Raw genomic sequence first — 16,048 nt, forward strand, 5'->3', positions numbered from 1 at the left:
CCCATCTACCTACTAACCTCATCCCACCTCCTTGACCTGTCCATCTTCCCTGGGCTGCCCTATCCCCTCCCTACCTATCTTCTTTACTCTCCATCTTCGGTCCGCCTCCCCCTCTCTCCCTATTTATTCCAGTCCCCTCTCCGATGAAGGGTCTAGGCCCGAAACGTCAGCTTTTGTGCTCCTGAGATGCTGCTTGGCCTGCTGTGTTCATCCAGCCTCACATTTTATTATCTTAAGCTACTAATGAAGACAGTTAGGAATACGCTTGTTTTAAGTTACTACATGTTCTCATCATGGTAAGCAAGAACACAACTTGTTCAATCCACTTACAGATTGTTAAACATTCTGGTTCTAAAATTTGACAGGATTCAAAGACACATGCAAAACAAAACAAACAGTAGAACAAAGAACAAAGAACAAAGAAAATTACAGCACAGGATTAGGCCCTTCGGCCCTCCAAGCCTGCACCGATCCAGATCCTCTAAGTCTACCATCTATTTTCTAAGGGTCTGTATCCCTTTGCTCCCTGCCCATCCATGTACCTGGCCAGATACATCTTAAAAGACACTATCGTGTCGGCATCGACCACCTCTGCTGGCAACGCGTTCCAGGCACCCACCACCCTCTGCGTAAAGAACTTTCCACACATATCTCCCTTAAACTTTCCTCCTCTCACTTTGAACTCATGACCCCTAGTAATTGAGTCCCCCACCCTGGGGGGAAAAATACTTCTTGCTACCCACCTTGTCTATACCCCTCATGATTTTGTAGACCTCAAATCAGGACCCCCTCAATCTCCATCTTTCCAATGAAAATAATCCTAATCTACTCAACCTTTCTTCATAGCTAGCACCCTCCATACCAGGCAACAGCCTGGTGAACTTCCTCTGCACCCTCTCCAAAGCATCCACATCCTTTTGATAATGTGGCAACCAGAACTGTATGCAGTACTCAATGTGGCTGAACCAAAGTCTTATACAACTGTAACATGGCCTGCCAATTCTCGTACTCAATACCCCGTCCGATGAAGGAAAGCATGCTGTAGGCCGCCTTGACCGCCCGATTGACCTGCGTTGCCACCTTCAGGGAACACTGGACCTGAACACCCAGATCTCTGATCAACAATTTTCCCTAGGACTTTTCCATTTACTGTATAGTTTGCCCTTGAATTACATCTTCCAAAATGCATCACCTCGCATTTGCCCGGATTGAACTCCATCTGCCATTTTTTGGCCCAACTTTCCAGTCTATCTATATTCTGCTGTAATCTCTGACAGTCCCCTTCAATGTCTGCTACTCCACTAATCTTAGTGTCATCTGCAAACTTGCTGATGAGGCCACCCATACCTTCCTCCAAATCATTTACGTATGTCACAAACAACAGTGGTCCCAGCACAGATTCCTGCGGAACACCACTAGTCACAGGTCTCCAATTTGAGAAGCTCCTTTCTACCACTTCTGTCCCCTGTTGCCTAGCCAGTTTTTTTTAAAATCCATCTAGCTAATACACCCTGGACCCCATGTGGCTTCACTTTCTCCTTCAGCCTGCCATGGGGAACCTTATCAAACACCTTACTGAAGTCCATGTATATGACATCTACAGCCTTTCCCGCAAATCAACTTTGTCACGTCCTCAAAGAATTCTACTAAGATGGTAAGACATGACATTCCCTGCAGAAAACCATGTTGCCAATCACTGATAAGCCCATTTTCTTCCAATTGGGAATAGATCCTATCCCTCAGTATCTTCTCCAGTAGCTTCCCAACCACTGACGTCAGGCTCACTGGTCGATAATTACCTGGATTATCCTTGCTACCCTTCTTACATTAGGGGACAACATTAGCAAGTCTCCAGTCCTGCGGGACCTCAGTGTCGAAGGATGCTGCAATGATATCTGTTAGGGCGCCGGCTATTTCCTCTCTCGCTTCCCTCAATAACCTGGGATAGATCCCGTCTGGACCGGGGACTTGTCCACCTTAATACCTTTTAGGATACCCAACACTTTCTCCTTTACGTCAACTTGACCTAGAGTAAGCAAACATCTATCCCTAACCTCAACATCTGTCATGTCCCTCTCCTTGGTGAATACCGATGCAAAGTACTCGTTAAGAATGTCACCCATTTTCTCTGATTCAGCACATAACTTTCCTTCTTTGTCCTTAAGTGGGCCAATCCTTGTCTAGTTACACTTGCTCTTTATATATGAATACAAGGCTTTGGGATTTTCCTTAACCATCTTTGCCAGCAATATCTCATGTCCTCTCTTAGCCCTCTTAATCCCTTATCTCAGATTCACTCTACATTCCCAATATTGTTCCAAAGCTTCCTCTGTCTTCAGTCACCTAGACCTTACGCATGCTTCCTTTTTCCTCTTAGCTAGTTTCACAATGTCACCTGTCATCCATGGTTTCCTAATCTTGCCATTTCTATCCCTCATTTTCACAGGAACATGTCTCTCCTGCACACTAATCAACCTCTCTTTAAAAGCCTCCCACACATCAAATGTGCAGTTGCCTTCAAATAGTTTCTCCCAATCTACATTCCCCAGATCCTGCCAAATCTTGGTATAGTTGGCCTTCCCCCAGTTTAGAACTCTTCCTTTATGACCACTCCCATCCTTGTCCACGAGTACTGTAAAACTTACGGAATTGTGGTCACTATTTCCAAAGTAGTCCCTTACTCTAATTTCAACCACCTGGCCGGGTTCATTCCACAGCACCAGGTCCAGTATGGCCCCTTCCAAAGTAGGACTGCATACATACTGCTCTAGGAAACCCTCCTGGACACACCTTACAAATTCTGTTCCATCTTGACCCCTGACACTGAGTGAATCCCAGTCAATGTTGGGAAAATTAAAATCTCCCATCACCATCCTGTTTCTCCTACACCTTTCCATTATCTGTTTACATTTTTGTACCTCTATCTCACGCTCGCTGTTGGAAGGCTTGTAGTACAGCCCCAACATTGTTCCTGCATCCTTCCTGTTTCTGGGTTCTACCGATATTGCCTCACTGCTTGAATCCTCCATGAGACCCTCCTTCAGTACAGCTGTGATATCGTCTTTGACCAGTATTACAATTCCTCCACCCCTTTTACCTCCCTCTCTATCCCGCCTGACGCAGCAATATCCTGGGACAACTAGTTGCCAGTCATGCCCTTCCCTCAACCCAGTCTCAGTAATAGCAATAACTTCATACTTCCAGGCTCTGATCCAAGCCCTGAGCTCATCTGCCTTATCTAATACACTTCTCACATTAAAACAAATGCACCTCAGACTACCTGTCCCTTTGTGTTCATCATCTGCCCCTCGACGACTATTCCCTTTAGTCACACCGACTCCATTATCTCGTTCCCTACAGGCTTTCGTTACTACCTCTTTTCTGTCCAATATTTGGTTGCCATCCCCCTGCCACATTAGTTTAAATCCTCCCCCAAAGCATTAGCAAAAGCACCCCCAAGGACATTGATTCCAGTCTGGTTCAGGTGTAGACCATCCAACTTGTAATAGTCCCACCTTCCCTAGAACTGATTCCAATGTCCCAGAAATCTGAACCCCTCCCTCCTGCACCATCTCTCAAGCCACGCATTCATCCTGGCTATTCTTTCATTTCTGCACTGACTAGCACGTGGCACTGGTAGCAATCCTGAGATTACTACCTTTGAGGTCCTACTTTTTAAAACTTGGCTCCTAACTCCCTAAATTCTGCTTGTGGGACCTCATCCCATTTCCTATCTATATCATTGGTACCTATATGCACCACGACAACTGGCTGTTCACCCTCCCCCTTCAGAATGTTCTGCAGCTGATCGGAGACATCCCTGACCCGTGCACCTGGGAGGCAACGTACTATTCGGGAGTCTCATTTTCGACCACAGAACCGCCTATCTACTCCACTTACAATTGAATCCCCAATGACTATCGCCCTTCCACTCTTTTTCCCGCCCTTCTGTACAGCAGAGCCAGCCACGGTGCCATGAACCTGGCTACTGCTGCCTTCCCCTGGTGAGCCATCTCCCCAACAGTATCCAAAACGGAATACCTGTTTAGGAGGGAGATGACCACAGGGGACACCTGTACTGCCTTCCTGCTCTTCCTCTGCCTTTTGGTCACCCGTTCCCTTTCTCCCTCAGCAACCCTAATCTGCGGTGTGACCAACTTGCTAAACGTGCTATCCACGACCCCCTCAGCATCGCGTATGCTCCGAAGAGAGTCCGGCCGCAGCTCCAGAGCTGTCATGCGGTCGAACAACAGCTGCAGCTGGACATACTTCCTGCACATGAAGGAGTCAGGGGCATCAACAGTGTCCCTGAGCTCCCACATTGAGCAAGAGGAGCACAACACGGTCGTAAGATCTCCTGACATTGTTAAACTTAACTTAACTTAGATAAAAGGTGAAGGATGAAATAGGTCTGGAATATGGAGTTGAGATTTGGTACTTCAGACCTGGACTTGACTGACTGTTTACTTGTTCTTGTATGAGAAACTCAAAGTCTGGCAAAATCTCTGGGAAGGAAGCAGAGTTAACGTTTCAACATGTCACCAGACTGGAAACATTAACTCTGCTTTCTTGCCACAAATGCTGCCAAACTTGCTGAGCTTCTCTCGTAATTTCTGTTATTGCTCTCATTTGTTCACTGTTTTCGGCTGGGCAGCTGACCATCTTTCCATGCTAAGATGTTACCATTACACCAGCTGCTACTTTGCTCAAGGGCTGTTTATACGGCACCTTATCAAACACCTTCTGGAGATCCAATTTGACACATCAACAGGTTTGCCTGCACCTGCAGTATATTACTCCTGCAAAGAACTCCACGAAATTGATTAAACGTGAGTCCTTTATTACAAAGCTATGCCAGCTCTTCCTGGATACTTCAGTTTTTTTTTTAAAATGCCCAGCTAAAACCCTAGTGATCAATTCTAACGCCTTTCCTATGACTAATGTGAAGCTGACTGGCATGCAGTTTCCTGCCTCCCATTTTTAAATGGAGGAATTATATTTGTTACTTTTCAGTCTGATAGGACCTTTACAAAAAGCTAGTGAACTTTGTTAAATGAACACCAATGTCTGCTAAATCATTAGTCACCCCTCTTAAGGTGTCTCAATTTTAATTAGCACATTTATTGAAGTACTCCACTAACCTATTTGATTCCTTATGTAAACACACAGAAGGTTAAGCAATTTGACATTTAAATTTTGTTATTGCTTAAAGCATATTTCAAGCAAAAAACATAATTACCATGCAATAAGTTTATACAATTCAATGTAGAAAATGCAGTGACAGAATATATAGAACCAAGTTAAAGAGTGAGCTAGGTTTTACCATTGATGATTTAAGCTCAAAATCTCCCTCACCTCCATTCAAGGCCCTAAACAGTCAAACAGTCCTTCCAAGCGAGACAGAGCTTCATTTGCATCTCCTCCAACCTAGCCTACTGCATCCTCTGCTCCCGATGTAGTCTTCTCTATAAATCGAAAAAACTGCAGATGCTGTAAATCAGGAATGAAAACAGAGTTGCTGGAAAAAAAAAAATCAGAGTTAACGTTTCAGGTCCAGGAATCCCAAACATTAACTCTGATTTTTTTCTTCACAGATGCTGCCAGGCCTGCTGAACTCTTCCAGCAACTTCTGTTTTTGTTTGTGGTCTTCTTTACGTTGATGAGATCAAACATAGACTGGGTAACTGTTTCGATGAGCATCTCCGCCTGGCCTGTAACAGCCAATTATAACCTCTCAGACACCACCCATTTCAACTCCCCAACCCACTCCCCCTCCAACATTCCCCGTCCTCCAGTAACTTGGAGCGCAAATTTGAAGAACACCTCATCTTCCACCTGGGCAGCCTACACCCTGAAAGACAACGTTGAGTTCTCCAATTTCAAACAGCCTTGCCACCCATCCCCTGCCTCCCCTTCCAGCCCCACCTCCTCCCTTCCTCTCCATCTACTGACCATCCCGTGCAGCCACCAAACTGATTCATCTCTCCCATCAACCAACCAGATCACACCTATCACCAGTGTCCACCTATCACTACTATTCCACCTCCAACCCTTCTCCCTGCACCTCCCCCCACCTTAATCAGCAGCTGTCCCTACCCCTGCATCCAGTCCTGAAGGGTAATACTCGAAACACTGGTTGCTCCTTTTCTCCAGATGCTGCCTAGCCCGCTGTTCTTCCAGCCTCTGTACATCGACCTTAGATTCCAAAATCTGCAATTTTTTTGTCTCTAACCATTATTATGATAACAACCTTTACCATGGACAAAACACTATTTCAGGGCAAAAAAAAACAGCTCCAGGAAGAAGTGGAAGTAACAGATTTCAGGAAGCTCATTTTACTTCAAAAAAAATGCCAGGATCATAATCTGGACAGTTTGACAGCAGGAAGAAATTCAATGCTTGGTGTGTCTCGAACAGCCGGCTTCTGTAGTCTGAAAATTGTTCATACATTTTTCTAAACAAAAATTGTAGATGTTTTTAATGCCTTGATCCTTTGGATAAGCTAAAGGCAAAGGAAATGCAATTTGGTCAACTAACCTTCAAAATATGCATTAATTGATATAGTGCCAATAGTCATTCTAATACCTTCTCAGTTAGCACTTTTTTCAGCTATTTTTCAGTGTTAAAATGTACCATAAAAATGCAGTTAAAAAAAAAGGTGAAAATACTTATCTGCATCCTTCTAAATTAAGGACATTACAAAATGCTGTTTCAATTTGTGTGTGCTGGTTCCTTTTCTCTCTCTCATTTTTTTCCTCCTGTTTTTCTTTGGCCAGCAGCCCAGTGTGTAGCAGGAGTGGTGGCTAGTGGGCCTGCAAAGATGGCTACTGGTTGGGAACCGAGGGAGCCCAGTCAGACCACGTGGAAGGCCTTACAGAAAGGCTATACCGTCCATCTTTTTAGCTTTATTTCTTATTTTCCTAACTTATACTTTTACTATGTATATCTGTAATGTAGTTTTTTTTGGCTTTATTTTCTATTTTCAGTAGCTAAGGTTTGTACCTAGGAACTTTGTATCAAAGATGTGTGTTTGTGACATTGCACCTTTTTCACTGCACTCCTGTTCTTTTCTAACTTGACTACACATGACAATATCAGAGATAATGGGAACTGCAGATGCTGGAGAATTCCACGATAATAAAATGTGAGGCTGGATGAACACAGCAGGCCCAGCAGCATCTCAGGAGCACAAAAGCTTTTGTGGTCCTGAGATGCTGCTTGGCCTGCTGTGTTCATCCAGCCATACACATGACAATATACCTAATTCTGAATTCTAATCACCATGGATTTAACAATGAATTAACTTTTACATAACAGCACCAGTTTAGGTGATCTAATATTTGAGCACTTTTCAACAAAAAAAAAAGTAGCATTGGTAGCTTTCAAATCACTGATATACTACACAATTGTCTCTCTTTTGGAAGAAGTACTAGTCCTGTATATCTTTCCTTAAAACATTTTTCTTTCAAAAATGCTCCAAAATAGGATTCATGACAAACAAAATACACAAGTAATACGCAGATGTTATGGGGCAATTTGTGTTTATTGAATTGCCACACAATTCTTAACAATGAAAACAAAAAAACCCATACGCTTAAAAGATGAGAGAATGCATAACATACATAATCCTTCAGAAAACAAAACACTTAGGAGGTGGCCCAGTGGCTTTCTAATGATTGTGTCACCACCTGATCGATTGACCTTTCAAAGGGGCAGGATTCATTTCTCGCTCACATTTTGGCTAACCCAGCAAATGTAGTGCTACCAGCTACAGAGGAAAGACTGATGTCAGCACGTAAGATAACCAGGCCTCACCCTCATAATTGAAGCACTTCTCTATCCTTGTTGGTACTGTAGTTACTGAAACCAAAAAAGTCAAACATACATAACCCATAACCCTCAAAATTTAATTTTTTCAAGCTTTATAGTCAGATCACACTTTATCTTATCTCAGAATCAGCTCCCTATACCTCAGCATGTGTAACCCCAAATATCACTGGACTGTGTGAATGGAAACTATTATTTTCTCAATGTGACTGCAGTCTTTAATGAGACTAGAAATCACATGACACCAGGTTACAGTGCAACAGGTTTATTTGAAAACACAAGCTTTCTGAGCCTTGCTCTTTCTTTGGGTGTTGAAGAGGGGTAGTATCAGATACAGAATTTATAAGTAAAAGATCAGAGTCACACCACTGATGAGGATGTATTAAACAAACTAAAGATGCTGTTAAATCTTTAATCAATTAGAAAGTTTTAATTGATTAATATGTATATCTAAATCTCCAAATTCCTTTCAGATTACTGCTCTTAGAGATCAAAAGGTTTTATCAGTGTAAAGAGGTGGTGGCATTTTAGATTGGACAACGCATGTTAGTGAGAGACCATGTTTAGAATCTGTTTGTGTTTTAGTTTGGAATCAAGACTGCTTTTATTTCTAAAGTAGGAATTTACAAAATGCCATATTGACGGTCGATAAATTCTGTGCTTCTGGAACAAAATAAAATGTATCTGCAAGTACAAATTGCACATGTGTGCGTGCTGCGTGGTGGAGTGGGGGTGTGGGGAAGGGAGGAGCGGAAGAGTGACTCTGAAAGCTTGGTGTCCTCAAGTAAATCTGTCGGACTATAATCTAGCATCATGTGGACAGGGTTGGAAGTCACCCCAGTGCAACAGCAGCATCTCCACATCATGTTTAACATGGTTAATCACACCATTCTACTCAAAAACTCTCAATCCTCAAAACTGAGCGAGTGGGACTGCCTCACCTGGTTCCGTTCTCAGGCCTCTAAACCACCATAATTGGTTTCTCTTCCTGATCTCACTGTCGCTTTCTGGGGTCAGAAGTACCTATCCTTGCGCCCTACCCCTGTGCAGTGTTTGTCTACGATATAATTCAAAAACTCATCAGATATCATGTACACATTGATGATACCACTTCTACATCTCCAACATACTCTAGTTCCAGATGAGCAGAAATTTTCCCCTAAATAGCAGGGAGATCATTGCCTTTAGCCCATACTAGGGATTCAGTGATCACAGACATCTTCATCCTTCCTGGCAATTGTCAGAGGTTGAACCAGGCTGTTACAGTACTTGTGTTGTATTTGCGCTGCTAATCATGCATCAATGGCATCACCGACACAAATATCTATTTCCAGTTCCATAACATTGCTCAACTTTGCACCTGGTTCAGCTCCTGAGCTGCAAAAACACTGATCCACATCTTTAAATATCTCTACACTTGACCATCTAAATGCAGATACAGCCACCCACCTCATTCTACTCCCAAAAACTTAATATCATTCAAAGCTCTGCTGTCCATACCTTACCTTGCATTAATTCCTGTTCATCTATTGCATCATCTTCAGTGACGTGCATTACCCAACAGACAGCCAATCTATTTTAAAGTTCTTGCCCTGGTTTGAAAATCCCTCAAAACTTCCCTGTCCCTTTTCTCTCCTTAAAAAAAAATGCCTAAAAGAGGAGCCTTGACCGGGCTTTTGGTCACCTACCCTAATATCTCAGAGATAATGGGAACTGCAGATGCTGGAGAATCCACGATAACAGCGTGGGGCTGGATGAACACAGCAGGCCGAGCAGCATCTCAGGAGCACAAAAGCTGACGTTTCTGATGCCTTTTCTGATGAAGGGTCCAGGCCTAAGGTGCTACTTGGCCTGCTGTGTTCATCCAGTCCCACACTTTGTTACCCTAATATCTCTCTCAGTGCCTCAGCATCTTATGAAATGTCTTGAGGCATTTTACTACGTTACAAAGTGCTACATAAGCAAGCTGCTGCTGAACATTCCAAAAGGTTTGAGAAGTGGCCAAAACTCAGTTGAACATTCTATTTGATGCCTGATCAGCATTCTGTGCATTTGGAGCAGCACTCCTTTAGCTTCATAGTGAACTGCTTGCATTAATAGTCTAACATTCTTTGAGGCTTTTCAGAACCATGGAACATTTACAGTACGAAAAGAAGTTCATTCAGCCCGTTACATCAATGATCTCTCTCTCTCTCTCTCTCTGAAGGAACCCATTCATCTAGTGTCACTACCACTCCACTGTATTTTCTTTTCTTCTCAGAGCATCCAATTCTCTTTTGAAAGTCCGAGTTGATCCTGCCTCTACCACTCAGGCAGCACATTACAGGTCACAACCACTTGCTGCATTAAAAAAATGTCACGTCATCATAGTTTCCCTTCTCAATTATAGTTGAATCTTTTTCTTCTTGAACCATCCACCAACAGAATGGAATTTTCTTAACCACTGTCCGGATAGCTCATGATTTTGCAAACAGTCCCAATGTCTCCAATTTTACTAAATAACAGAGGTTCCTCGCCTCAGAATCACTTCCACACCATGAAACGTGGTGGCTAGAACCAGACAAAAAATTCAAGATCAAGCTAAGCCAGTGTTTTATACAGGTTTAACTGCATTGCTTTAGTATTCAATTCATTTATTGAAAATGTTTCGGGTGCATTACACTTTATTAACTGTTCCTTGAACCTGTTCTGTTACCTTTAATGAGATATGCACACAGGTCCCTTTGCCTTTACACCCTCATTTTGAATTGTACTTTTTCTTTTAAATACCAATTTCCTGTATCCAACCTAATAGAATGAATCATTTAACTTTTCTCTGCATTGAATTTAAATCAGCCATTTGTTTGTCCATTTACCGACATTTCTATGTCTTGCTTTACAATGCAATGTTCGTATCATCCACAAATTGAGCCCTGAGCACCAAAATCCCAGTCATAAGCAGGTGTCAGGAGGAGCAGGGATCCTAGCATTGGCAACTCCATTACCAAACTTTCCCTTCCAGTTTGAAAATCACTGCATCAATTCCAAATTTATGTTGCCACTGTTGCTTTCATACCTCGAATTACAATTTTATCAAATGCCTTCCAGAAGTTCACATACACCACATCAACAACATTACCCTCATCAACTCTCTCTCCATTCATCAAAATACTTGAGTTAGTTAAAGGCAATTTCCGTCAAATTCATCCTGGTTTCCTTTAGTTAACCTGTATTTGCCAATGTGACTATCACATTTGTTTTGAAACATGGTTTCTCATAAGTTAAATAGTTTGGCCGACAGTTGCTGGACTTATCTTTACATGCTCTTCTAAAACAGTGGAAAGACATTTGCAATTCTCAAGTCCTCTGGCATCATCTCTCAGTCTAAAGACGACTGGAAATAACAGCCACTGCTTCTGCATTTTCCACTGTCACCACTCACTATCTTTGGACGCACATTACTCAGTTCTGTTGCTTAAAATACAGGCAACCTATCCTACGGCTCATTTTAGAATTTGCAACTCTGCAAGCATGAGGTACTTCCTCCACCATGATTTGGACGGCATCTTCCTTGACAAAGACAAGTGCCAAACATTCAGTGTAATCAAGCAGCACGTACACAACAATTACTTACCAATTTACCTTCAGTTTGGGCACTATTCGTGCCATTCAACTCCATACCCATTAGTGATATAAACATGGACAGAAGAGTTGAACATTAACAGAAGCGAGGATGAGTGCCCCAGGACATCAAGACAACATCTGACAGTACGACATCACAGAATACCAGCAAAACCAGAGACAATGCCAACCAGGGAAAATCTGCTGACCGACTGGAGTCATACAAAGCAGTCAGGAGACCAGCAGTCATCTCAGTTCCACAACTTCTCTGGAGGTTGTTTTTCAGGGAAATATCTATGGCCCAGCCATCTTCAACTGCTTCAATGGCCCTCCCTCTAACAAAGAAGTCAAAGATGGGAATTTCACAGATGTTCAACAGCTACTGCAACTCCTCAGGTACTGAAGCAATATCCAAGTGTAGCAGGACCTGGACAACATTCAGGCCAAAGTTGATAAATGGGACGTAACATTCTCATCCTGGTTGATGGCGGTCACACAACTGGCATACAAAAGAGAACCTAACAACTGACATTTGACATTCACTGGCATTAGCATTGCTGAATCCCCACCATCAATAACCTGGGGCTAGCATCAACCTGAAACTAGCTACAAATCCGGTGACGAGTCACTCACCTTCTGACCTCAAAGCCTGCCGACCATTGACAAGGTACAAATCAGGAGTGTGATGGAATACTCCCCACTTATCAGGTGGGTACAGTTCTGAAAACACAAGAAGCTTCACACCATCCAAGATGAGGCAGCCCACTTGACTGGCAACTCATCGACCACCTTAAATATTATTTCCCCTAATAACTGAAGCAATGTGTGCCACATACAAGATGCACTGCAGCAACTCACTCACCAATGCCCTCTTCAATCCCTCCCAAACCTGGGGCCTGTACAACAGAAGAGCAAAGACAACAAAAGAATGAGAACACCAGAAAACGAAAGTTCTCCCAAGCCACATACCATCTGGACTTGGACACTGGGCCAAAACCTTGGAACTGTCTTCCTAAGGCCACCGTGGGCTGCCGTGGTTCAAGGTGACTGCTGATGATTAGCACAAGGGCAATTTGAGGTTAAGCAGTAAATGTTGATGTATCAAGCAATGCAGAAGTTCCATGAAACAATTTAAAAAAAAAATCACTTCAAAAACTTTCCATCTGCCTTTATACAGAAATCCTCCTCTTAACCCCTAACTCACCCCTCAGTCTTTTATTGCCCTTTTACTGTTTATATGCCAAAGATAACTTCTAGATTCTGTTTTTGATTAAGTGCCAGTCTCTTATTCTATTTTTTAATTTGATGTTTCAGTTCCCCTCTGAACTTTCAATATTTGGCCTGACTGTCCACTGGATTATCCACCTGACATCTGTCATTGGCACACTTTTTCTCCTCCTACTTAACCTCTATCTCTGCCATCCAGGCAATTTTAGATTTGATTAGATCCTAAAATCCTTTTGCCCGTTTACCAGAACCATCACCTCCAACGCAACTGAATCCCATAGCTGCTTTGCAAACATAACAATAGTGAATCAAACCACCGTGGGTCATACTCCCCCACGTAAAGCTTGGAAGAGAGACTTCCATTCAGCACCAAAATTCTCCCTTATGCCAACATTCTCTCTTATGCACCAAAGGGAAAACTGTAGCCTTAAAATACATAGATGATTATGCTGTGGTGATGTCATTGGATTTGAAACCCAGACCAACATTCTGAGGACACTGGTTCAAATTGCACCATGGCAGATGCCTAAATCCAAATTTAATAAGCAAAGATCTAACACCGACCATTGTTGATTGCTGTAAAAACCCATTCGGTACACTAAGGTCCTTTAGGGAAGGAGATCTGCCATCCTTACCTGGTCTGGCCTACACATGACTCCAGACATACAATAATGTGGTCAACTCCTAACTCCCACTCCTGACAATTAGGAATGGGCAATAGTTGTTCAGGATACCTACATCGCATGAATGAATATAACATGCCACTCCACACTGAAAGCTTACTAAAGTAGCAGTCCCGCCATTTGATGCCTATTATCCCGGAAGCCACAACATTAAAACAGCAAAGTTCCATTAGGCATCCATAAATTGGTAATCGTTTCATGCAACAACTCAAATCTGTATTTAAAAAAAAATCAGAAAACAAAATGGGTGAGACTGAAAACAAGTTATATTTTGTTCTACAAAGTATTTTATTTCTAGGCCTTCAATCACAAGGAGAAACTGTTAACCACAGAAAAATGATAACGCTTGCACACAATATTTTTTCCCAAATCCAGGGCCATGGTCGGTTTCTGTATCAGATGACTGAATCAGGATCACATTTCTGGAACTTTAAAGTGCAGATCCTTAAATAAAGGGCAATAGCTGGGGGAAAAGCCTTTCTTTCATATCTTTTAAGCAGGTCATGGTACAGATGATTAACAACATTTCACCACCACGGAAGAGCACAGTGAGTATAATCAGTAATCAAGTGTCTTTTAAGCAGCCCATTGTCTGAATGATAGTTAGAAGGGTTGGGAGTGGAATAAGGGGGTCCAAACAAAGGCAATTGTTAGGATTATCACTACTCCAAAGGTCTAGATCAAAGCTATAAGAGCATATTTATTATTCACAAACCTACTGAAAATGAGATCTCAGGGTGTGAATAATTTAACAAGGTTTTGTTTAAAGCCGGTTTGTGATTAAATACTTCTTGAAACTGCCACTCAAACATGGTCAGACTCTGTAATAGCAGCATATTGGATTGGTGAGATGCAAGTACAGCTTTCCCTTTTTGCCGTACTGCAGCTATTCACCGGACTGTGTCATGGATACATAAGCAGTTTAAACGATCATCCAACTAAGTCAGCGTGTCAGCACTGTTAAAAGCGATGCTGCAGCAACGGCCAATACTCACCGCATTGCTCTCAGTGCAATCTTATACGCCAACTCAGCATCATGAGGTAGGAGAGACGTGAAGAGATACTTGGCAAAAGTGTGCATTGGGACACTCTCTCGGTAAATTATTTCACCCAGGCCGCTGTAAGGTCCACCTGCGCAGGAAAGCAAATACTCATCTCAAACTTGCATTTGTTTCTGACTTGTTAACGTGATTTGCATTAAGATCACGTACGCTTACCTCTGACTAATCCAGGACACAGTTCTATATGATATTAAAAATTAAATGCCTGACCCACCACTAATTTAGTGTCTCTGAAATGCTGGTGAGAAACTCAAGTAACAAACATGACAGCTTGTTTGTCCAATGTTAACGACTGGAAAAGTGTGTTTGTAAACAACCAATTATTGTATTTTTATCAAAGCAACCAAATCCCAATTTCGACAGTCAAGTACTTACCAGGGAGGGCAAAAATATGATTCAAAGCGTCACTTCCCCAAAAGTATAGTATCCATTTGATACAAGATGAGCACTGTCAGTGTTTTATTTAATTTAAATAAAGGGAGGCAATGGCCTAGTGGTATTATTGTTGGACTGTTAATCCAGAGACCCAGATAACATGGTATGAATCCTGCCCCGGCAGCTGGTAGCATTTGAATTCAAAAAGTAACTGGAATCAGAGTCTAATGATGACTGCGAATCCATTGCTGGTTGTCAGGAAAATCCATGTGGTTCACTAATGCCCTTTAGGGAAGGGAACTGCCATCCTTACCTGGTATGGCCTACGGGATTCCAGACTCTCAACAATGTAGTTGACTCATAGCTGCGCTCTGGGCAGGTTATAGACTTGCTCGCCAATCCAGTGCGTTTGATTGCTGATGCTTCGTCACCATGCTCAGTAACATTGTCAGAGCACTTGTCCCACTTGTTATTTATACGCCTCGGTTTGCTGGAGTGGTTGGCATCACTTGCGGTTCTGTTTTTCAGTGGGTTGTACATCGGGTCCAGTTCAACGTATTTGTTGACGGAGTTCCGGTTGGAACACCAAGCCTCCTGGAATTCCCGTGTGTCTCTGGTTGGCAGTTTGGCCCTCTGGATAATTAAGGATGGGCAACAAATGCCAGCCGGAGCTAATGATGCCCTCATTCCGTGAATGAATAAAGAAAAAAATAACTTCCATATAGGAAAATGTTTCTCTATTTATTAAAAGTAATATTCTAGAGCTTTAACTTCATAATTTAGGTTGATACTCAAGCCCCATACAGTTGAACAGAGTCGGTCAAGTGAGCTGTTAAACCAGTGTCTCAAATTAAAATGTTGCAGGATCCCATGGCACTATTCAACAGAAGGACAGAGGTATCCTCCCATTGTTCCAACCAGTATTTATCCCGCAACATCATTAAATTGTGATCTGTGGAATCCTGCTGTGACCTAACTAGTTGCCATGTTCTCCCACATTATTACAACAAAATTGCAAAGCACAAGATTTCCAAAAGTTGTGAAAGGTGCTATGTTAATAAAATTTATTTTCTCTAGAGCATGCCTGTAAGACTCATCAATATTCATCGACTCCATTTCTCCCACCAGTTCCAAAGACCATGCCACGCCTGAAGAAACAGGCATGTAGATCTGTTCCTAGGCCTACTTCATAACATCTCCTCAGCACATTGAACAATGAGTTGGCCATTGGTTCTTTGCCCCTTCAAGCTGCGAGTCTAAGTTCTCATTTCCTGA

At 42.5% G+C, this 16,048-nt stretch overlaps 1 protein-coding gene across 1 annotated transcript in view; it reads right to left on the bottom strand.

Moving 5' to 3' along the window:
- LOC125456169 (zinc finger SWIM domain-containing protein 6) overlaps positions 1-16,048 on the bottom strand; it is a 198,262-nt gene that overhangs the window by 20,111 nt on the left and 162,103 nt on the right. The window contains exon 10 of the mRNA XM_048538990.2: positions 14,333-14,468. Coding sequence (XP_048394947.1) covers positions 14,333-14,468 — 136 coding nt within the window. The remainder of the gene's footprint in view (positions 1-14,332; positions 14,469-16,048) is intronic.

Source organism: Stegostoma tigrinum, chromosome 1, assembly GCF_030684315.1.
Source record: "Stegostoma tigrinum isolate sSteTig4 chromosome 1, sSteTig4.hap1, whole genome shotgun sequence".
Lineage (NCBI taxonomy): Eukaryota > Metazoa > Chordata > Chondrichthyes > Orectolobiformes > Stegostomatidae > Stegostoma > Stegostoma tigrinum.